A 23,891-nucleotide genomic window follows, 5' to 3' on the forward strand; every position below is an offset into this window, starting at 1 on the left:
GTCCAGACACAGGGCTGGGAAACTCTCGAGCTCATCAATGCATGAACTAGCTTCTCTACATCAGAGCTTAGCTAAGCTTCTGTGGCGGAAGAAGGCTATGAAATATGATTTTCACAGATGTCTAATTTAACCCCCAGGTCTTAAACTGGAGGAAGTGACCGAATATAGTCTGCCTTCAGAAGGATGAACACAGAGAGTGTGTGCAGGTTTCTGATCCAGTGAGTAACCTCAGTCTTATCTGAGTTGCAGGTCATCCAAAGTAAGTTTTATATCTTTAACACACCCTGGATCATTTAGAGACTGACTTTTCATTTTCAGTTGTATTTACTATGTGCAAAACATGAGCACTATTTCCTGTCGGTGTGAAATGGCCTTCGTTTTAATTCTCTTGAACTTTAACTGTATGTGTTGGGAAGAACATCATTTAATGTGGATGGATATTAGCAGAGTAATCCGGAGATTCGGAGCCTGTTTACAGGAGTGTAAATGACTTTAGAAAGACGGCAGCATCATTATTGTGTTCACACACACACAGATGGGTGGATGTATTAGTGAAATCCGTTGGCTTTATTAGTGTGTGTGTGTCATTATATGCCAACGGTGAGCGCTCAAAAACAGGCGAAAAGCACTTCTTGAGTTATTTTGACTCAAGTTTGCACATCTGTAACTCCAGAAGTATTAAAGATATCTTAATATCCTTCTAGATTAAACTTTTCTTATGGTATCCATCATTTTAAGGCCCGATGCGGTTTAGAGATGTTGGCACCTCAGTCTGGCTCTGAGTGACCTGCTGAACGGTGCACAGCGGTCAGAAATCAAACGCGGCTCCCGTCGTTCTGCGAGTCGAGCGGATAAAGAACGAAATGATGAAACTAGAAACGCTTCGGCAGATAAACGCTCACACACACACACACACACACACACACAATGAATGTTATATCGTCTAGGCAGAATGTTTTGGAAACATTGAGGAAAAGGAGAACCAGTGTGTGTGTGTGTGTGTGTGTGTGTGTGTGTGTGTGTGTGTGTGTGTGTGTGTGTGTGTGTGTGTGTGTGTGTAATGCAATCTGAGCGTTTTCAGAAAGGTCTTTAATGGAAAGATTTTGAAATGTCTTCTGACCACAGGATGATGGTGATGATGTCAGTGCCAGGAACAACACACACACACACACACACACACACACACACACACACACACACACACACACACACACACACACACACACACACACACTCTCACTCTCTCTCTCTCTCTCTCTCTCTCTCTCTCTCTCTCTGTCACACACACACACACACACACATGTTGGTCTATGTGGTTTACAGGGACTCTCCATAGGCGTAATGGTTTTTATACTGTACAAACCGTATTTTCTATCCCCCTACACTGCCCCTGCCCCTAAACCTACACATCACACACACACACACACTCACTGCCCCTAAACCTACCCATCACAGGAAACATTCTGCATTTTTACTTTCTCAAAAAAACATCATTTAGTATGTTTTTAAGGCCATTTGAATTATGAGGACATTTGATATGTCCTCATAAACCACATTTATAGTGTAATACCAGTGTAATACCCATGTAGTTATACAAATTTGTGTCCTCATAAACCACATAAACAGGCTCACACACACACACACACTCTCTCTCTCTCTCTCTTTCATATATACACACAACCAATGTCTCTCACTCTCTCACACACACACACACACACACACACACACACACTCTCTCTCACACACACACACACACACACACACACACTCAATCTCTCTCTCACTCTCACAGACATGCACTCACTCTCACACACACACACAGACATACACACGATCAGTCTCTCTCTCTCTCTCTCTTTCTCTCTCTCACACACACACACACACACACACACACACACACACACACACACACACTCAATCTCTCTCTCTCTCTCTCTCTCTCTCTCTCTCTCTCTCTAACACACACACACACGGCTATGATTGGCTAACATCACTGTACAGGAAACCGTATGTTAGAAAGCATTATGAAATCATTCAGCTGCGGTTTATGAAGCCGTCAGATTCGACTCTCCATCGCTGAGCAAACTCATTTACAAAACAAAACGCTCCGAACAATCATATAACCCCGTCACCGGCAGAGGTCAGAAACTGAACACACACCTGCCCCAGTGCGATTATAACGGCTTCTGTTTGCTTCTGACCTTAAGAAATCTAACGCCAGTGGGCGGGGCCCGATCATGGATAACTATTGGTCGAGGGCTTGCTCTGGAGGCGGGCTTATGCTAATGTATTTCCCCATGCAGGGCTAAAGACTAACGTTTGAGAGAAAAATGTCTCAAAGTTAATTTAATAATGCCACAGTTTGGTCTCAGAGCCCTGCCAGGTGACATCACACATCCCCCAATATCAAAACGAGCTGTTTCTGGAGCTCCGTTACATTACGAGCGTTTTATATAACGAGGAGGATGTTTTAATCTAACAACTACAATAAGATCAAGCCAAAGTCACTCTCTCGTGCCATGATCGTTTAAACTCGTTATCATCCACAAACTATAATCACAAACATCTACAAACACATATCCAGGACTTTTTATCCGTTGTGTTTTTAGGCCCCGTCCACTAGGGGTGTCAACAATAATCGATTCGGCGATGCATCGCGATGTGGGGCATGAACGATTCAGCATCGATGCGGCAAAGTGCCATAATCGATTATGTCACTGTTTATTTTCTGGCGGACGATAAAGTTGTGAAGTTTCAAATACTTCCGGTTCCGGGAGAATAACAACAACAACAACAAGGAAGATGGCTGAGGCGGAGGGAGATGACCGCGATAGACGGGTTATTAAAAACGCACTAACGGGCTAACGACCCGAGGTGTGTAGGATTGTACGTATATATTTTTAGCACAATAATAAATTAATCTATAATGATGAAATACGGCGCAATTCACCTTTATTCCACAAGGTGGCGATGTCTGATACCCAATGATGAAGTGAAGTTACACTCATAGTTACCTCTGACAGAAAACGAAACAATAATTATAATCTGCAAAACGTGAAATGACTCAGTGATTTACTTCAGAGAGCAAGAACTAAACACAATCATATGTTAGTGTCACTGTCTCTCGATGTTGGATGTGGTCAAGAAGCTGTCAGTGATCAAAATGTTGATTTTGAAGACATTGAAAATGAGTTTGGAGAATATGCTGGAGATCGTGAATATGAGGCAGATGCTGAATATACTGGTAAACGAGCTCTGACGAGGACAGATGATGATGGTATTAAACATCTGCTCAAACTGAATCCTTCCAAGCTCCAAAAGGTCACGAAATAGGTTTTATTTTATTCTTCTGTAGCTGTTACTCTAAAATCAGGAGTTTTATATATTATCACAACAGGTAGAGGTCTATCCATGTTAAATATAGATCTGGGTCGCTAACGACCTGAATATGTACGAATGTTTGGTGAAACACTCATGCATTTAAGGGTTAATTGCATTTTATTTAATTACAATATTATTTTATTTTATTTAATAACTTTTATGTCAAAGATACAGGAGACACATAGCAGCCAATACAATCTGTTGTTTAATATCTGCTTGTATTGCCTCATGACTGATGAAAAATTTGCTTTGTGTGCAGTAGAATTTTGATGCATCACAATGCATCGTAGAATCGAATTGAATCGTTACCTGGTGAATCGTAATCGAATCGAATCGTGAAGGCAGTGCCAATGCACACCCCTACCATCCACACAGAGACACGTTTAGCTGTATACGTATAAATTTTGTCCCGTATCAGCGTTTCGTCCACACGGATCCGGCGTCTTTGAAGCATGCATCCGATATTTTTCGAAACCGAGTCCCAAAGCGGATAAATCTGAAAACGATCATCTTCCGTCTTCGTGTGTGCAGCGAATCCGTATATTTTCTGAAACGGTGATGTCATCACACTACGTCCAGCACGGTGAAGAGTTATGGGACCCTACGGCTCTGGGCATGAGCTCATCAATATCGCCTCAGTTAATGACCGTATCTGCAGTACTGTAAGGGTGTGTATCGGGTCGGGGTAGGTGTAGGCGTTAATAAAACACATCTGTAAAGTAGCACATGTATTTATTGTTATTTTACTGTGAGATTTCGCCTCACCTCCGACCGCTGCTATACCCCTGCTAGCCACAACTCTTCTTCTCCGTCTTTAGTGTATTTCTGTGGCAGAATTACAGCGCCACACACTGGCCTGGCATGCAAACTACATCGTTTTTAGCCCGTTGTTGTAATCTCGTGTGGACGCAGATATTTCTTGAAACGAGGGGAAAAAAAAGATCGGATTGGGAAAGAGCTGGCTTTGTGTGGACGGGGCCTTAAACTCCAACAGAACTTTGCAACATTGTCATTAAACTGAAACAACATTTTTCAAAGTTGTAAACAAAAAGATTATTATAGACCGTCTTTACAAGAAAACACCATTTCAGTTCGTCAACACGTTTAAAACGAGAACGCAAAAACATATTCAATGCAAATAAAAAGCATCTGCTAAATGAGACAGCTGTTCCACTGAACTGACTGCAATGAGTGTGTGTGTGTATGCGTGTGTGTGTGTGTGTGTGTGTCTTTGTGCTGTAGTGAAGGAATCCGACCCTCTGGGGGGCTAATACGCAATTTGAAACACGTCCAAAGGAGGGACATTATATAAACCCCAGTCACTGTGTGAGAAACAGAAGTGCAGAACTCAAAACAACCAATCAGTGTGCAGAGATCAGATTGCTCGGGCACATCTGGAACTAGAGCAAAAGCGGAGAACAATGAAACCTCTCCAGAACATCAGGCTTCATCTGCAACACAGTAAACGGGCAAAACCTCGCTCCAAACATTCCCTAAAAACCTCACATTCACTCAAGCGAACACAATGAGCATTCCTCCGAGTCAGACACACAATGGCCTCGTTCTTCAGCGACACGTCAGAATTCATTTCATCTAAAACACAATCACACACATTCACATTTCAGATCATTTGCATTCTGATTTATTATTTAGCCTTTATTTAACCAGGCAAGTTACTTATGAACAAGTCCTTATTTTCAGCCTGGCAGGAGAATTAGATCTACTAGAAGACATACAAACATATTCAGCATACACACACTCCAAACATTCATTACATTCACATTCTGTAAACAAAAACGCTCCTTAATAGAAAGATATGATTCAAATTTCAGTGACTTTTGTGCCAAATTCCAGCCATTAGGAGAAGCAAAGCCATAAGCAGTTTTCTTTATTGGGATAGTTATAAAGAATATGATGAGATGATGATCTGGTTGTATTTGTACTTTTACGAAGTTGATCATTCACATTAATGTCAGTCAGATTCCCATTCAAATCTGATGTTTGAAACCCTTACCAGTGCTCCCTAACTAGGCGGCATTGCATCAAAAATCCCAAAATACTTCTGATATAAAGAGTCTGACACCCAAAAAACAGCAAATGACTCAGTTGGGTTACGCAAAAAAGCATAAATGCCATGGGTACATGTTCAACCATGTTTCTTTTGGAAATGTACAAACTTGTAATATTCCCAAAACTCTAGTGTTTGACTAATGAGCTCTCATGATGATAAACATGATTATGATACTGAACCCAGATGATTTATCGTTCAATGTTTACACCTGCCGGAGTAACAAACAGAGTTAGGATTGAGTCGCTCAAGCTCTCAAAATCGACTTTATCTCGATGGTTTCTCTTCTATCGATCAAGCAATCTGAATCGCGATTGTGTTGGTGATTGATAAGTAAATAAGTAAGTTGTAACTCACCGCAGCTCGGATCGCAGTAGAAACTCTTGAGAAACTTCTAATGAAATCGATTTTAGTTTTGAATCATTTTGGCGAATCGGTTCGTTCGGACGGTTCACTGCGTCACGGTTCCAATTCAACCAGTGATTCATGCGCTCTTTGTAATCTTAAACGTGTCCCTAGGAAATGTTTTTTTTATCTTTACCATTCAGATCAGTGTTTTTCTTTCCTTTTTTTCTGTGTTGTTGTTTTTTGCTTGATTTGCTCATTTGTTTGCGGTGATAGGTTATATGGGTCCTGAGCACAGTTATTTAAATAATTTGGTTGAATTAAAAAAAGTTTAAGAGGAAAAAAAATCATGCGCTCTTTGTAATCTCAAACGTGTCCTTAGGAAACTATTTTTTCTCTCTTTACCATTCCGATCAGTGTTCTCAACCAGTTTTCTTATGATTCAGTGAATCGGTTCAACTGAATCATAAGAAAGGAATCGGTTCACATGAAAAACCGGTTTGCGGCATTACAAGGACTGAATCATTTTCGTTTCCGTAGAGGGGGTTAAACGATTGATCATCTCGTACAAACACTCAAAATACTTTCTATGCAGTTTTTTAAATAATCGCATTAAGCGTTTTATCAGTTTATGAGTGGAATCATATTAAACTGAACAGCAATTAAAGCAAAAGAGCTCATTTTAAATAGTATGAGCCGATTCATTGAACCCTTGGACTTTGACCTCAAACACATCAAAACAAACCATCAGAGTTTTCCCACATAAATCAAATGTTTACCTCACAACAAAGAAGTTTGATGGTGTTTTAATCTCTCAGGCTATACTTCCCCACATTCAACGTAAAGTTGTTTATAAATCTGACTAAACAGAAAATAGAAATCTAACCTGTTGTCAACTTCAGTTCAGACGCGTTTGGCTCTGTGGTGACAGTTTTACTCATCTCTCTCTCTCTCTCTCTCTCTCTCTCTCTCTCTCTCTCTCTCTCTCTCTCTCTCTCTCTCTCTCTCTCTCTCTCTTCTCCTGATGGAGGAAATGCCAGTCACACAGAGGATGTGCGCGGTGGTTAATTGTGTGAAAAGCGATTCTTTAGTAATGACGCAAAAGTGCAGTTTTTCCACATAATGATTGAGTAAATGTCGACCACAAAACAATCATCCAACATCACAGCCTGGCATGTTTATCATCAGCCCATTCAGAGCTTTAGATGCCACGGACCCCTATTCTAGAGCTATGTTTTCATGTATAAATACCTGAGATTTATTAACATTATAAATGAGGAAAATGTCATTTTGGAGATTACTGTACTGTAGTGTTATATGTGTTAATTTAAATCAGTTTGTTTATTTGTTTTCATCAAATATCAAAATTGTATCAAAATTCTAAATAGCGAGCACATTTTTTTAGCCATAAAACCCTATCAACTGCTTATGCAACACCCTAGCAACGACCTAAAGCACCATAAAAACAGCCTAGCAACCAACTAGAGTACTTTAACAGCTGCCTAACACCCTAGAACTCAAGTTGCCATGCCTAGCAACCACTCAGAACACCCTAGCAACCAACTAGCAACCATCCAGAACACCACAACTACCAACTAGCAACACCTAGGGACCTGGCTACCGCTTAGAACACCCTAGTAACTACCTAGCAACCACTCAGTGTACCATAGAAACTGCAGTGCAGCCACCCAGAACACTTTAACAACTACCTAGCAACCACCTAGAACCCAACCATAAAACCCTAGCTACCACCTAGCAACCACCCAGAGCACCTTAGCAACTGCCTAACACCATAGCAACCACTTAGCGACCATTCAAGGTACCATGCCTAGCAACACCCTAGCAACCACCTGGGAACCACCCATAACACCCTAGCTACCACCTAGCAACCACCCAGAGTACCTTAGCAACTGCAAACACCCTAGCAATAGCCTAACAACCACTCAAAGTACCCTAGAAACTGCCAGCAACCACCCAGAACACTTCACCAACTGCTTATCAACACCTTATCGACCACCCAGAACACCATAGCAACTACCTTCCAATCACATTGGAGCTAAACTCTGCAGTGCATTGGCCCTCCAGGAAAAGAGCTGAATAGCCCTGCCCTAGCAACTGCATAACCACCTAGAAACCATCCAGAGCACCCTAGCAACCATCCAGAACACCCTAGCAACCACCCAGAACATCCTAGCAACAACCCAGAATACTCTAGCCACCACATAGCAACACCCTGGCGACCACTTAGCAACCATCTAAACAGATCAGCGTTTTTAAGCATCTCTGTAATAAAATGACTTTTAAAAGCACTGATCGTGAGCAGTGGAGTGTTGGTCAGAGAGCAGTCAAACTAAAGATCCCACTCAGATGTTTGACTCATTGTGAAGAAACACCCACTCGTTCATCACATGACTTCCTGACAACATACATCTCGCCTTCCTACAACACACTGACGAGAAGAGAAGCCTTCTGTCCGTCTGTGTGTGTGTGTGAGTGTGTGTGTGTGAGTGTGTGTGGGGCGTCGGCACACTAACGGCTGATGATGGAGACAGAAGACAGGAGACCAAACTTCCACAGACTCCTATCAGGTGAAGAGACGTGTGTGTGTTTGTGTGTGTGTGTGTGTGTGTCCATCATCATTATCACTGATCATGTGACACACACACACACACATCATGGCTCGATGTTTAAATCATGCAGCGTTTCAACAGAGACTCGACTTCCTTCTTCTTCTGTGGTTTGTGTGCAGAAATGCACCACACCTCTCTGTTCTTCCTCACTTCAACGCCACCGAAGCGGCTCGCAAACTCACAACTATACCAGAGTTCTGCAGTTCTAGATGTGTGTGTGTGTGTGTGCGCTGTAAAAATGATTCTTGTTTTCCAGCACAAATATCTCAAATTTAACAAGCTAAGATACATTTCCTTGACAAGCAAAATGAGTTGAGATGTAGGACCTGTTTACGGAGCAGCTGATCAAAATCAACGGAGTTTATGATTAAAACAAGGAAATATTTCTGCCAGTGGAGTCAGAAAAATCATCTTCAAGAGTATGCAACATTTTTAATGCAATATTCTAGCACATTGCATTTAAAAACATTGCATATATTTCAATAATTTTTTTTGCATATTCTTATATTTTGCGCAAAAAAACTTTTGCATATTCTTCCATATTGCCATAAAAATGTGGCATATTCTTGAATATTGCCATAAAAATGTGGCATATTCTTGAATATTGCCATAAAAATGTGGCATATTCTTCCATATTGTCATAAAATGTGGCATATTCTTCCATATTGCCATAAAAATGTGGCATATTCTTCCATATTGCCATAAAAATGTGACATATTCTTGAATATTGCCATAAAAATGTTGCATATTCTTGAATATTGCCATAAAAATGTGGCATATTCTTCCATATTGCCATAAAAATGTTGCATATTCTTCCATATTGCCATAAAAATGTGACATATTCTTGAATATTGCCATAAAAATGTTGCATATTCTTCCATATTGCCATAAAAATGTGACATATTCTTGAATATTGCCATAAAAATGTTGCATATTCTTCCATATTGCCATAAAAATGTTGCATATTCTTCCATATTGCCATAAAAATGTGACATATTCTTAAATATTGCCATAAAAATGTTGCATATTCTTCCATATTGCCATAAAAATGTTGCATATTCTTCCATATTGCCATAAAAATGTTGCATATTCTTCCATATTGCCATAAAAATGTTGCATATTCTTCCATATTGCCATAAAGATGTTGCATATTCTTGCATTTTGCATGTTGTTGTTTTAAGCACAAACTCACTTTATTTTGATGATATAATATCTTCAGTCGTTTCTCTTCTCCAGTAAATGTGTCTTGATTTAAGAATGTTTCGATTTGTGTGCTGGAAAACGAGACAGATACAGAGAAAAGCATCATATTTATGCAGTGTTGTAAATAAAAATGTCATGTTGTGAAGTGTTTGGAGCTGATCATATGTTAAAGCTGCTGTCTGTCCGCTCAGATGAGAGCTGCAGCTCGGATCTGTCCAGCGACTCGTGTGAATACTATCAGACGGAGATATACGGGCTGTTGCCGAGCTCAAAGGCTCATTGGGTCCCTCATGATCCGGATGATGAGAGATTTGGCCCGGATCGAGCCTCCTGGAGCCCTAACGTCCCGCTCAGAGCTCTGCCCGTCAGTCTGCAGGACCGGAGAGACATCAGGTGACCGACACAACACAACTAAAGCTGATCATACACACACGGCAACTTTCTAGAACATCATGCACTTTTTATACATTTTAACACATTACACATTTTTTGTCAATTCTTGCTTTCCCTGGGAATCAAACCCATGACCTCGGCATTGCTAGCACCACACTCTACTGGTTGAGCTACAGGAAAGCTCATCCAGAAGTGTTGAGCTTTCCTGTAGTTTTAACCACTTTCTGAACAGTGTTGCTGGAAGATGTTGCTTGGGCACTTTCCCATTGAAATTGGGCAACACATTTCTATCTGGATATCCAAAGAGATATATGTTACCCATTCCCACTGGGAAAAAGCCCAAGCAACATCTTTCAGCAACATTGCTCAGAAAGTGTATAAATCACAATTGTAAAACTAATGAGCCAGGTCTTCTTCGCGTACGGTACAAAAACAGCATTTGCTGTCAATGGCCATGCATTTTGATAATAAAGCTTTACATGGGTGGATTTTATGAAGTATTTTAAAATGTACCTCTTTAAATTTATTCAGCATACAAGAGTCCTTCTATTCATAGATTGAGTGAATTACACACACACACACACAAACACACACACACACACACACGTGGCCAGTTTTAGAGTTTTGTTTGTGCCAATCAGAGAGCGGCAGAACCTGCAGAGACGCAGCATTGGCTACTGGGACTCGTGGAGGCGGAGCCAGCAAACCACAAGGCGGCGCTTAAAGGAGCATGTGGGCGGCGTCCTGTCAGGACTGTTGCCATGGAGACACACGCTTCATAAGATCGAAGGTGACTGTTGAGCGGTGATGCCAGTAACACGTTACTCTAATCTGACGACTTTTTTCCAGTAACGAGTAATCTAACGCCAGTAATCTAATGCGTTATTAATTCCAAACCAGTAATCAGATTAAAGTAATTTATCCCAGTCACTGTGTTACTATTTTAGTCGTTTTCCTTAGTAAAAAATGTAAACATATATTTTTGCTTTCTTCTTGTGTCTCGGGGAGAGTATTTTTCAGGAAATATTTTTTAATTTCAATTTGTTCAAAAAGTGAGTGTTGGCAAAAACGGTTATCATTTCTGTGTTGAGGCGGCAACTGCTGAATGTAACTAATAAAGTAACTTGTAATCTTACTTAGTTACTTTTAAAATCAAGTAATCTGTAAAGTAACTAAGTTACTTTTTACAGGAGTAATCAGTAATCAGATTACTTTTTCAAAGCTGCTGTTGAGTGAGTTGATGTGTGGGTGAGTGGATGATGTCAGACCGGTTTAACGAATCTGGTCTGATCTGATCTAAATCTGATCTGAGTCTGGTCTGATCTGATCTAAATCTGATCTGAGTCTGGTCTGATCTGAGTCTGGTCTGAGTCTGGTCTGATCTGATTTGGTCTGAGTCTGGTCTGGTCTGATCTGGCCTACAGGTCGGTTTGGTGTCGGTGTGAAGGCGTATTTCGTGTTCCTGCGGTACCTTCTGTGGCTAAACCTGCTGTACTGCGTCATCATCGCCGGATCTGTGCTGATCCCAACGCTGGTCTACAGGCAGACCTCAGGTATGAGCAGCGCTGTCTCTTTAAAGGCACAGTAAGCGATTTTTGAGAAGCGCTGTTGAAAGCAGAGCAGACGAGAACCATGGCCAATCAGCAGTAAGGGACGTGTCCATTCATTAGGGGGAGGTGCCTGTGTTGCACACCGTAGCCAATTAGCAGTAAGGGGCGAGTTCATTCATTAGGGGGAGGTGTCTGTGTTGCACAGAGTAGCCAGTCAGCAGTAAGGGGCGTGTCCATTCATTAGGGGGTGGAGCCCGCATTGCATATCATATTTCTGGATTTGGGGGCAGAGCTATGACGATAGGGGGTCACTTCTCACAAATCACTTACTGTGCCTTTAAATGCTCAAGCTCTTTAAAACAATATAGAGTCTGATTGGCTGTCAATGTTTATATCATCAAAATCCTTTAGTGATATAATTTGAATGTGATTCCAATGATAACGTTTCTCTGTGCTGTTATTGTGATAGTTCGGATGTCGACTGTAATATTTAGAGCAATTTCTAGAACTTCTTTTAGAACTTTTTAGATTTTTAACGTTATTGTCCTTGGTGTGAATGCTAATGTAGTTATCATTATAGTAATCTTTATAGTTATTGTTTTTGGTGCGAACGGGCCTTTAGAGGTAAACAAATGCATTAAAAAAAATCTAATATGTCAAATAATTTTTGTGTGATTTTTTGCAGGCCATCAGAAATTGAAGAATGATATCTTTGGATATAAAGACATTTTTGTCGGCTCAGTAAGTCATTTTATGATATTCCCTCTCTAATTGTTTACACTGACCATCATTTTCATATTTTATTTAATCGCACTGATTCTATAGCTTGACTTTTCCCGACTGCCTGTTGCTTTTGTTTGCACACAGATATAAACGAATGTATGGGATGTCTGTTAGCCAGAATATTGTCTTAATTGTTTACGGCAGTAAGATTTGTGTGTTTATTTGCATGTAAACAAGGTCCTGTCTCATTTTTTTCCCTTTCTCTCTCTAAACACACTCTTTCTTCTGTTCTGGGTCTGTTCTCTGTGTTTTCCAGGGTGTTCTTGAAAACTCTCCAGTGTTTCATAGTTTCTACACTCGCGGGTCTCTTAATTTAGACTGTTTAAACACTCCAATCCTCTTTCTACTTGGCATGACCTCTGTCCTCTTCCTCAGCATCATCATGGTGGTCCGCAGGTCAGATCATTTACTCCTGAGCTATTAAACCTATGTTCCTAAACCTAAGTTACAGATGGAGATTTCAGGAGAAGCATGCATTTGCTGCTCTTGACCACTAAATGGTGCTATAACCATTTACTGTATCAACAGCATCATGTCTAATACTACAGAATATCAAGTATGCCCTATGCATAGAACCTGACAGCTACTGAACTGGGAACATTCATACTGGCCGCATGTATTTGTGGGATCATTTCTCATTTGATTTGTAGTGAAATGGACTTTATTAATATGGACCCCATAAAGGGACACAGTGATGGGATAAATTATAATTCGATTTCAATGCTTTTGCATTTACTCGCAAAACATTTTGTGTTCCTAGTGAATCTTCAAGTTTGCTCACAAAAGTTTTGAGTATGTAAAATATTATAAAATAAGTTCTCGGTAGAATGAAAAAGGTTTTGCAAGTAAATGTAAAGTTTCTCTGTAAGATAAAAAAGTGTTGCAAGTGAACGTAAAGTTTCTCGATAGAATAAAAAGCTTTGCAAACAAATGTAAAATGTCTCAGTAAAATTAAAAAGTTTTGCAAGCGAACGTAAAGTTTCTCGATAAAACGAAAAAGTCCTTAAAGCGAACGTAAAGTTTGTCTGTAAAAGGATTTTTTTGCAAGCGAACGTAAAGTTTCTCGGTAAAATGAAAAAGTGCTGCAAGCGAACGTAAAGTTTCTCGATAAAACGAAAAAGTCCTTAAAGCGAACGTAAACTTTGTCTGTAAAAGGATTTTTTTTGCAAGCGAACGTTAAGTTTCTCGGTAAAATGAAAAAGTGCTGCAAGCGAACGTAAAGTTTCTCGATAAAATGAAAAAGTGCTGCAAGCGAACGTAAAGTTTCTTGATAAAATGAAAAAGTGTTGCAAGCGAACGTAAAGTTTCTCGATAAAATGAAAAAGTGTTGCAAGTGAACGTAAAGTTTCTCGATAAAATGAAAAAGTGCTGCAAGCGAACGTAAAGTTTCTCGATAAAATGAAAAAGTGCTGCAAGCGAACGTAAAGTTTCTCGATAAAATGAAAAAGTGTTGCAAGCGAATGTAAAGTTTCTCGATAAAATGAAAAAGTGTAGCAAGCGAACGTAAAGTTTCTCGATAAAATGAAAAAGTGCTGCAAGCGAACGTAAAGTTTCTCGATAAAATGAAAAAGTGCTGCAAGCGAACGTAAAGTTTCTCGATAAAATGAAAAAGTGTTGCAAGCGAACGTAAAGTTTCTCGATAAAATGAAAAAGTGTTGCAAGCGAACATAAAGTTTCTCAATAAAATGAAAAAGTGTTGCAAGTGAACGTAAAGTTTCTCGATAAAATGAAAAAGTGTTGCAAGCGAACGTAAAGTTTCTCGATAAAATGAAAAAGTGTTGCAAGCGAACGTTAAGTTTCTCGATAAAATGAAAAAGTGCTGCAAGTGAACGTTAAGTTTCTCGATAAAATGAAAAAGTGCTGCAAGCGAACGTTAAGTTTCTCGATAAAATGAAAAAGTGCTGCAAGCGAACGTAAAGTTTCTCGATAAAATGAAAAAGTGCTGCAAGCGAACGTTAAGTTTCTCGATAAAATGAAAAAGTGTTGCAAGTGAACGTAAAGTTTCTCGATAAAATGAAAAAGTGCTGCAAGCGAACGTAAAGTTTCTCGATAAAATGAAAAAGTGCTGCAAGCGAACGTTAGGTTTCTCGATAAAATGAAAAAGTGCTGCAAGCGAACGTAAAGTTTCTCGATAAAATGAAAAAGTGCTGCAAGCGAACGTAAAGTTTCTCGATAAAATGAAAAAGTGCTGCAAGCGAACGTTAAGTTTCTCGATAAAATGAAAAAGTGCTGCAAGCGAACGTTAAGTTTCTCGATAAAATGAAAAAGTGCTGCAAGCGAACATAAAGTTTCTCGATAAAATGAAAAAGTGTTGCAAGCGAACGTAAAGTTTCTCGATAAAATGAAAAAGTGCTGCAAGCGAACGTAAAGTTTCTCAGTAAAATGAAAAAGTGCTGCAAGCGAACGTAAAGTTTCTCTGTAATTTTACAAGCGAACGTAAAATTTCTCGATAAAATGAAAAAGTGTTGCAAGCGTACGTAAAGTTTCTCGATAAAATGAAAAAGTGTTGCAAGCGAACGTAAAGTTTCTCGATAAAATGAAAAAGTGCTGCAAGCGAACATAAAGTTTCTCGGTAAAATGAAAAAGTGCTGCAAGCAAACGTAAAGTTTTTCGATAAAATGAAAAAGTGCTGCAAGCGAACGTTAAGTTTCTCGGTAAAATGAAAAAGTGCTGCAAGCGAACGTAAAGTTTCTCTGTAATTTTACAAGCGAACGTAAAATTTCTCTGGGAACGTAAAAGATTTTTGCGCAAACACAAAAGCAATGAAATGTAATTGTTCGTCCATCTGAGGGTTTTGTCCTTCTTGTGTCCCTTCAGGCTCTCAGTTCTCTGATCTCCTCTGATTCTCTTTCAGGACGGTGGTGGGCTACAAACACTCGTGGCTCACCGGAAACCGCTTCAGCTCCAACCTGAGCTATAAGGTGTTCTGTGGATGGGATTTCTGCATCCAGGACCCACAGGCAGCGTCACTGAAACGGAACTTCATCAGAAACGAACTGAAGGTGAGAGATCAACATTAGGCAAGATTAGCTTCATGGGTTTAGCGTTCCCATTGTCTGGCTGACCTCTGACCTCTGCTCCAGATGGATCTAGAAGAGCAGACGTTCAAGGAAAGAGTGCAGCGGCGATCGCTCCGACATTGGGTCCAGCTCATCCTCCTGCGGGTCTTCCTGAACTTCCTGGTGCTGGTTCTTCTGGGAAGCGCATTCGCTCTAATCTATTACACCATCGTAGTTTCACAAAACAAGGTATTGTACATGTATAAAGGTCAAACAAATAATTAAAGGGGCCGTGTCCTAACAGCACACAACTCCGTGACACCCGATAAAAGGCGTCTTTTCCATGTTAATTACCATTTTTGTCCTAACCAGCTGCGACGGCGACACACGCTGAATCTATTTTAGAAACGGTTTCTATTTTTGTGCGACATCACGGCTGGAACAACAACACAAAACATGGCAAATTTAATCTCAGGTAGTGTTTATGTGCTTTATTTAATGTTAAACGTGTGAAACGTTACTTTGAATATCATTTAGCGCTTCCAGCTTTGTCATACTAAAGGATAATTCACCTCAGATCTTGATATTAAACACATTAAAACAAAAGCGTTCAAACTGTGAACAAACAAAAAAGATTAATCTCTGGTGCCGTGATCTTGCTGCTAGAGCTCCGCCCACTCGCTGTTCTGATTGGCTGTGGTTTATAGAGCTCCGCCCACTCATTGTTCTGATTGGCTGTGGTTAATAGAGCTCTTATAAGAGACAGACAAGTTGATTTTCGCTGGAATCTTATTGCGTCGTGTGTAGTTCGGACACGGTGTTAGATGTTGTTTTAGGCTCTACTAGAACAGGTTTTCCCACTTGAATGTTGATTATTTTCTCATATTCTCCAGTGTTGCGGCTCCTCTCTTCCCAGTCTGTCAGTAACTCTGTTTAGTTTCTGTCTCTTAAGCCCTATTCGCGCGGTAATTGTTTCTGGTGGGATTGTAAGGTATTTTTATAACTTACAGGGGCAGTTAGTGATTTTATTGCCGTCTGAATCCATAATCTCAGTGTTTTTCATCCACCACCCGCGTAAAAATCCCCAGCCGAATGACCTCCTGTTTTTAGACAAACACCAAGGTCATGTGAAGATTTAATTGCCGTCTGAATCCACATCGCTTCGAGTTTTCAAGAAAAGATTAACAGTTTATAAAATTAACTGTTTATATCCTTTTTGACCACTCAAATGAGAAAGAGAAGAAAAACACGTAAACATTTGAAATATGAGCCGTTATTATGGCAGTATCAACGTTATATAGGATACATTTGCACCATTGTGTTAACTTATTTCCGCTCATTACCACATTTTTAAAATTAAACTTTTTTTAACAGATTTAAATAATTAATGATTTCCTATTAGTAAAGTAAATATGATTTTATTATTCCCTCCAAGCATATGACATTTATTCAGCAGACGACCATTCGACTGACCACATAAGCAGGATCTCAAAACTCAGGAATAAATCTCCATCCGAATGCACAAGTTTTATCACTGAGGTGGCAAGCAAATTAATTTTTACGGATGTCCACATGAGAAACGATTCCGAATAGGGCTTTAGATGCTGTTTTAGGCTCTCCTAGAACAGGTTTTCCCACTTAAATGTTGATTATTTCCTCATATTCTCCATTGTTGCGGCTCCTCTCTTCCCAGTCTGTCAGTAACTAGTCTCTATGAAGCCCCTCCTTCTGAAACGCACACTGTGCTCTGATTGGTTGGCTGGAGCGGCGTGTTGTGATTGGTCAATAGTTCCTAATGATTGATGTTCTCTCTTGTCAGAATGAGAGTCTTCATTGGACCGTGTCTCTGATGTTGGAGTATCTTCCTCCGATCACAATGGCGACGATAAACTATGTTTTGCCGCACATCTTCAGCAAGATCTCAGAGTTTGAAGATTATTCACTGACCATCCAGCTCAACCTCACCCTAATCAGGTCAGACTGGTCATGCACTTTGACCTCTGGTGTGTGTTCCTGTCAACTACCTGATTTTTTTATTGAATTGCAAAATGTAAATGATCACCCAGCTCTTTATATGAAGTTGAATATATATCCAGCTTTATCCGCATACATACAGTATATTCACATTAAGCACTACCACATATGTTTGATTGTTTATGTCACTGCAAAATGTAAACTTTATTATCACCCAGCTCTAATCTCCTCTTTAAGATATAATAAATATTGTTCTCATGATATTCTGTAAAGCTGGTTTGAAACTCGGACTTTACTTAAAGGGTTAGTTCAACTAAAAATGAAATGTGTCATTAACTCCTCTCCCTAATGTCGCTCCACACCCGTAAGACCTCCGCTCATCTTCACACACAGTTTAAGATATTTTATATTTAGTCCGAGAGTGTATGCAAGTGTATGCACACTATACTGTCCATGTCCAGAAAGGGAATAAAAACATCATCACAGTAGTCCATATGAGACATCAGTGGGTTAATTAGAGTCTCTTGAAGCATCCAAAATACATTTGGGTCCAAAAATAACAAAAACTACGACTTTATTCAGCATTGGCTTCTCTTCCGCGTTTGTGTTCAATCCTCAAATAAAGATTCAAACGGTTATGAGTCAGTGAATCGATTCATGATTCAGATCGCGTGTCAAACTGCTGAAACCACGTGACATTGGCGATCCGAATCATGAATCAATTCACTGACTCATAACCGTTTGAATCTTTATTTGAGGATTGAACACAAACGCGGAAGAGAAGCCAATGCTGAATAAAGTCGTAGTTTTTGTTATTTTTGGACCCAAATGTATTTTGGATTCTTCAAGAGACTCTAATTAACCCACTGATGTCTCATATGGACTACTTTAAGTTGAAATAACCCTTTAAGCTGTTGTGAATATTTCAGGAGTATTTTCCTGAAGTTGGCGTCTTTGGGCATCTATCTCTTCTTCCTCATCATCAGCAGCCCTGCAGTTAAACCCACGGTTTGTTCACAGGGGAAAACAGACACCAATGAGATCTCTTTCATTTCTCAGTTGTTTCTCTTAGACGACAATAACATTAGATGAAAAGCAAATGGGGTTGTTTGCTAAAGTCTCTTATACTGTGCTCAGAATGGCAACGAACCCAAAGTCTGTAATCCAACTTCATGCGGAGAGAACATGTTTGGGAAGGAGATGTACAAACTCACTGTCTTCAACCTCCTGGAGTGCTTCTTCAATGCCTTTTGTGTGGCTTACCCAAGAGCGTGAGTTACTCGTACTTTACTAAACCCTTCTGAGCACAAATATTTACCATTCAGGTTAATATTAGTAGGCATTTCAATAATTTAACGACACATTTGCTTGTTCTCTGATGTCGGTTAATTCTCACATCACATGCAGCGAAACCAAATATTTAATCTTTTTTTGTAATTGCTTTATTTACATTTTCAAATGCAAAAGTTTCGCAAGCGAACACAAAGTTTCTCAGAACGCAGTTTCTCGGTACGCAAAAGTTTAATGAGCAAAAACTTTCTTGGAACGCAAAAGTTTAATGAGCAAAAACTTTCTTGGAACGCAAAAGTTTTACAAGTGAAAACCTCTCGGAACGCAAAAGTTTATTTAACGAAGAAAATTTTCTCAGAATGCAAAAGTTTGACAAACTAAAACTTTCTCGGAATGCTAAAGTTTAACAAAATAAAACATTCTCACAGAATGCTAAAGTTTAACGAACTAAAACTTTCTCGGAATGCTAAAGTTTAACAAACTAAAACTTTCTCGGAATGTTAAAGTTTAACAAACTAAAACTTTCTCGGAATGCTAAAGTTTACAAACTAAAACTTTCTCGGAATGCTAAAGTTTAACGAACTAGAACTTTCTCAGAATGCTAAAGTTTACAAACTAAAACTTTCTCGGAATGCTAAAGTTTAACGAACTAAAACTTTCTCGGAATGCTAAAGTTTAACAAACTAAAACTTTCTCGGAATGTTAAAGTTTAACAAACTAAAACTTTCTCGGAATGCTAAAGTTTACAAACTAAAACTTTCTCGGAATGCTAAAGTTTAACGAACTAGAACTTTCTCAGAATGCTAAAGTTTACAAACTAAAACTTTCTCGGAATGCTAAAGTTTAACGAACTAAAACTTTCTCAGAATGCTAAAGTTTAACGAACTAAAACTTTCTCGGAATGCTAAAGTTTAACAAACTAAAACTTTCTCAGAATGCTAAAGTTTACAAACTAAAACTTTCTCGGAATGCTAAAGTTTAACAAACTAAAACTTTCTCAGAATGCTAAAGTTTAACGAACTAAAACTTTCTCGGAATGCTAAAGTTTAACGAACTAAAACTTTCTCGGAATGCTAAAGTTTAACGAACTAAAACTTTCTCGGAATGCTAAAGTTTAACGAACTAAAACTTTCTCGGAATGCTAAAGTTTAACGAACTAAAACTTTCTCGGAATGCTAAAGTTTAACAAAATAAAACATTCTCACAGAATGCTAAAGTTTAATGAACTAAAACTTTCTCGGAATGCTAAAGTTTAACAAACTAAAACTTTCTCGGAATGTTAAAGTTTAACAAACTAAAACTTTCTCGGAATGCTAAAGTTTACAAACTAAAACTTTCTCGGAATGCTAAAGTTTAACAAACTAAAACTTTCTGTCACGGTTCATGGATTCCCTGTCTCACTCTTGGGTGCGTGTTGAATGTAGGTGAGGGTGGAGCCTGGGATTGGCTCATCACGCACCTGTGGCTGATCACCTGCACCAGCTGCAACTCATCACCTTCACCCTATTTAGTCTCTCTGTTTCTCTCTTGTCTTTGTCAGAGCGTTGTTGGATGTTTCCCCTTGTGTCTCCGTGTTGGTTGTCGTTTCCCCCTTCCGTGAAACGCTGGATCCCTTCCCGGATTACCTCAACCGCGCTCCCGAGTCACTGCTGCTCACAGCCTGCCCGTGTCGCCAACAGAGTCTCTCTCACTGCTCCGTCTTATCCGGACTTCTTCTGTGTTCTGAGTTTTGGCTTCTGTGACACTTCTGTCAATAAACCAGTTACTTGCAATTGAATCCTGCCTCTGTGAATCCGTTACAGAACGCTCTGACCAACCATGGATTCAGCGAGTATCAACGCCCTACTGACCAGCAGCAACGAGAGACTGGACCAGCAGGAGGCGAACTTAACTGCCACAGGACAGGCAGTACACACCTTGGTGGCACGGGTGGCCGAGCTGACCCAACAGATGCAACAACTCGTCGGTCCCACTGTGCCCGACCCACCGCCGATTCCCCACACACCATCTGCATCACGGCAACCGGAACCACGTCTGCCTACCCCCGAGAGTTATGCCGGTGAGAGCAATTATTGCAGAGCCTTCCTTACCAAGTGTTCCTTGTTTTTCGCTCTTCAACCGCAGACTTTCAACACGGGAAGATCCAAGGTGGCATTCGTCCTCACCCTGCTCTCCGGACGAGCCGCACTTTGGGGAACGGCGGTGTGGGAGAACCAACATCCTTGCTGCTTCTCGTTCCAGACGCTGGCGGCAGAGATGAGAAGGGTGTTTGACCGAGCGGTGACCGGAAGAGAAGCGGCACGTCAACTCGCAGAGCTCCGCCAAGGTAACCGCTCGGTCTCGGATTATTCCATCGAGTTCCGCACCCTGGCCGCCGAGTGCAAGTGGAACGAGGAGGCACAGTGGGACATGTTCCTGCATGGGCTGGCTGACCGCATCCAGAAGGAGATATTCGCCATCGACCTTCCGGAGAAGATTGACGGTCTCATTGACCTTGCTTTGAGGGTGGACGCTCGTCTGAGTCGGCTGAGGTCCAGGATGGAGCCTCAGCATGGGAGTGTCGAATGCCCTCAGGCCAGCGCTACGGATGCGGTCAGCTACACCTTCGACCCGGAGCCCATGCAGGTGGGTCGAGCTCGGCTCTCCCGGGAGGAGAAGGCGAGACGGAGATCCCGTGGTCTTTGCCTGTACTGCGGCGGGAACGGACACCTGCTAGACTCCTGCCCGGTAAAAGACCACGCCCGGCGGTAAAAGGAAGGCTACTGTCGGGCGGGATCTCCGTGGAAAAGACCTCATCCTCCACTCTCCTCCCGGTGAGATTGCTGTGGGCAGCTCAGGATTTTTCCAGCCTCGCCCTCCTCGACTCGGGAGCGGAAGGTAACTTCATTGACTCTGCCCTTGCTCACAAACTTAACATACCCACCATTGCACTCAAGAACACCATTTCTGTCAACGCACTCAACGGACAAGTTCTCCCTGACATTTCATTCACCACTGAACCACTTACACTGATCACTTCCGGCAACCACACAGAACGCATTTCATTTTTCATCCTGGACTCCCCTTTGGCTCCCGTTGTCCTCGGTCACCCTTGGCTGGAGTTACACAATCCAAGGGTTGACTGGGGACAAAACTCTGTGTCTGCGTGGAGTGATAGATGTTATGAGTCTTGTTTGGTGTCTGCTTGTTCGTCTGTTTCTCGTTCTGTTTTTCAGAGTGAGACGGTGAATCTGTCTAACGTGCCTCCGGAGTACCTCGACCTGAAGGAAGTGTTCAGTAAGTCCCGAGCTGCTTCTCTCCCTCCGCATCGTCCCTATGACTGTGCTATAGATTTACTCCCAGGTAAGTCTCCGCCTAAGGGCAAACTATACTCTCTTTCTATTCCAGAGAGGGAGGCCATGGAGAAATATATTTCTGATTCTCTAGCCTCCAAATTCATCCGCCCTTCCTCTTCTCCAGCGGGGGCGGGGTTCTTCTTCGTGGGGAAGAAGGATGGTTCTCTGCGACCTTGCATTGATTACCGAGGGCTGAATAACATCACGGTAAAGAATACCTATCCTTTGCCGTTGATGTCTTCAGCTTTCGAGAGGTTACAGGGAGCATCCGTCTTCACGAAGTTGGACTTACGTAACGCTTATCATTTGGTTCGCATCAGGGAGGGGGATGAATGGAAAACCGCATTTAATACCCCCAGGGGGCATTTTGAATACTTGGTCATGCCTTTCGGCCTTTCCAACTCCCCAGCGGTTTTCCAGGCACTCGTCAATGATGTGTTGAGAGACATGGTCGACCAATTCATATATGTCTACCTGGATGACATTTTGATTTTTTCTTCGTCTCTCCAGGAACATGTTCGACACGTCAGACGAGTGCTTCAGAGGTTGCTAGAGAATGGGCTTTTTGTCAAGGCGGAGAAATGCGCTTTTCATGCACAGTCTGTTCCTTTTTTAGGGTACATCGTGTCATCGGAGGGAATGCGCATGGATCCCGACAAGGTTAAGGCTGTGATGGATTGGCCAAGTCCAGATTCCCGTAAGGCCCTACAGAGGTTTCTGGGGTTCGCCAATTTCTATCGGCGTTTTATTCGCAATTTCAGCCAACTAGCCGCACCTCTGACTGCCTTGACCTCTCCCCGAATGACGTTCAGGTGGTCCGATACAGCCGAGGCTGTATTCGCCAAACTGAAAAGTCGCTTTGTTTCGGCTCCCATCTTAGTCGCCCCTGATCCCACACGTCAGTTCGTGGTAGAGGTCGACGCGTCAGAGGTGGGGGTAGGAGCGGTTCTTTCACAGCGCTCTCCCTCAGATGACAAGATGCACCCGTGCGCGTTTTTCTCCCATCGTCTTTCTCCTGCCGAACGCAATTATGACATTGGTAACAGAGAGTTGTTGGCCGTCAAGTTAGCGTTGGAGGAGTGGCGTCATTGGCTTGAAGGGTCGGGGGTACCTTTTATTGTATGGACGGATCATAAGAACCTTGAATATATTAGATCTGCTAAAAGACTCAACTCCAGGCAGGCTCGGTGGGCACTTTTTTTTGGACGTTTTGACTTTGTTCTCTCGTACCGCCCCGGGTCTAAAAACATCAAACCCGACTCTTTATCTCGTATTTTTGATGCTTCCGAACGCCCGGTTACTCCCGAGTGTATTTTGCCAGAGAAGATAGTTATCTCTACACTCACATGGGAGATCGAATCGAAGGTCAAAGTGGCCTTAGAAGGGGTAACGCCCCCGCCCGGCGGCCCACCGAGTTGTTTGTTCGTTCCGGAGGGGTTAAGATCCGAGGTCCTCAAATGGGGTCACTGCTCCAACATTGCCTGTCATCCAGGGGTAAACCGCACTTGCAGTTTAATAAAGCAACGATTTTGGTGGCCACTTATGGCTCGCGACGTTCGCAGTTTTGTTTTGGCTTGCTCGGTCTGTGCGGTTGGTAAGACATCTAACCAACCTCCCCAGGGGTTACTTCAGCCGCTGTCTGTTCCTTCGAGACCCTGGTCCCACATCGCTCTAGATTTTGTTACCGCCCTCCCGCCCTCCCAGGGCAAGACGGTCGTTTTGACCGTCGTGGACCGATTCTCGAAGGCAGCACATTTCATTCCCTTGCCCAAATTACCCTCAGCCAAGGAGACAGCGGTATCTGTAGTAGATCACGTCTTTCGGTTACATGGCCTCCCGATGGACGTGGTCTCCGACAGAGGTTCCCAATTTGTGTCCAAATTTTGGCAGGAGTTTTGTAAATTACTAGGAGCCACGGCTAGTCTGTCTTCGGGTTATCA

The 23,891-nt window shown here is 41.5% G+C and overlaps 2 protein-coding genes across 6 annotated transcripts in view; one reads left to right on the plus strand and one right to left on the minus strand.

Annotated features, from left to right (window-relative positions):
* Positions 1-6,778, minus strand: part of tmc6b (transmembrane channel-like 6b) — a 36,286-nt gene extending 29,508 nt beyond the window's left edge. Inside the window, exon 1 of one of the 5 annotated variants that reach the window (XM_067432163.1) lies at positions 6,681-6,778. The gene's annotated coding sequence lies outside the window, so the exon portion shown is untranslated. Of the gene's footprint in view, positions 1-5,806; positions 5,845-6,573 lie in introns of those variants that run through there. The other 4 variants (XM_067432164.1, XM_067432165.1, XM_067432167.1 and 1 more) reach the window with 4 other exon arrangements.
* Positions 6,779-8,221: 1,443 nt separating this feature from the next.
* The window catches only part of tmc8 (transmembrane channel-like 8), a 34,161-nt gene continuing 18,491 nt past the window's right edge, over positions 8,222-23,891 (plus strand). The window contains exons 1-11 of the mRNA XM_067432168.1: positions 8,222-8,382; positions 9,819-10,020; positions 10,662-10,810; positions 11,445-11,573; positions 12,256-12,311; positions 12,610-12,749; positions 15,208-15,355; positions 15,437-15,601; positions 17,172-17,326; positions 18,256-18,334; positions 18,464-18,597. Coding sequence (XP_067288269.1) covers positions 8,334-8,382; positions 9,819-10,020; positions 10,662-10,810; positions 11,445-11,573; positions 12,256-12,311; positions 12,610-12,749; positions 15,208-15,355; positions 15,437-15,601; positions 17,172-17,326; positions 18,256-18,334; positions 18,464-18,597 — 1,406 coding nt within the window. The 5' untranslated portion in view covers positions 8,222-8,333. The remainder of the gene's footprint in view (positions 8,383-9,818; positions 10,021-10,661; positions 10,811-11,444; positions 11,574-12,255; positions 12,312-12,609; positions 12,750-15,207; positions 15,356-15,436; positions 15,602-17,171; positions 17,327-18,255; positions 18,335-18,463; positions 18,598-23,891) is intronic.

This window comes from Pseudorasbora parva, chromosome 22 (assembly GCF_024679245.1).
Source record: "Pseudorasbora parva isolate DD20220531a chromosome 22, ASM2467924v1, whole genome shotgun sequence".
Classification (NCBI taxonomy): domain Eukaryota; kingdom Metazoa; phylum Chordata; class Actinopteri; order Cypriniformes; family Gobionidae; genus Pseudorasbora; species Pseudorasbora parva.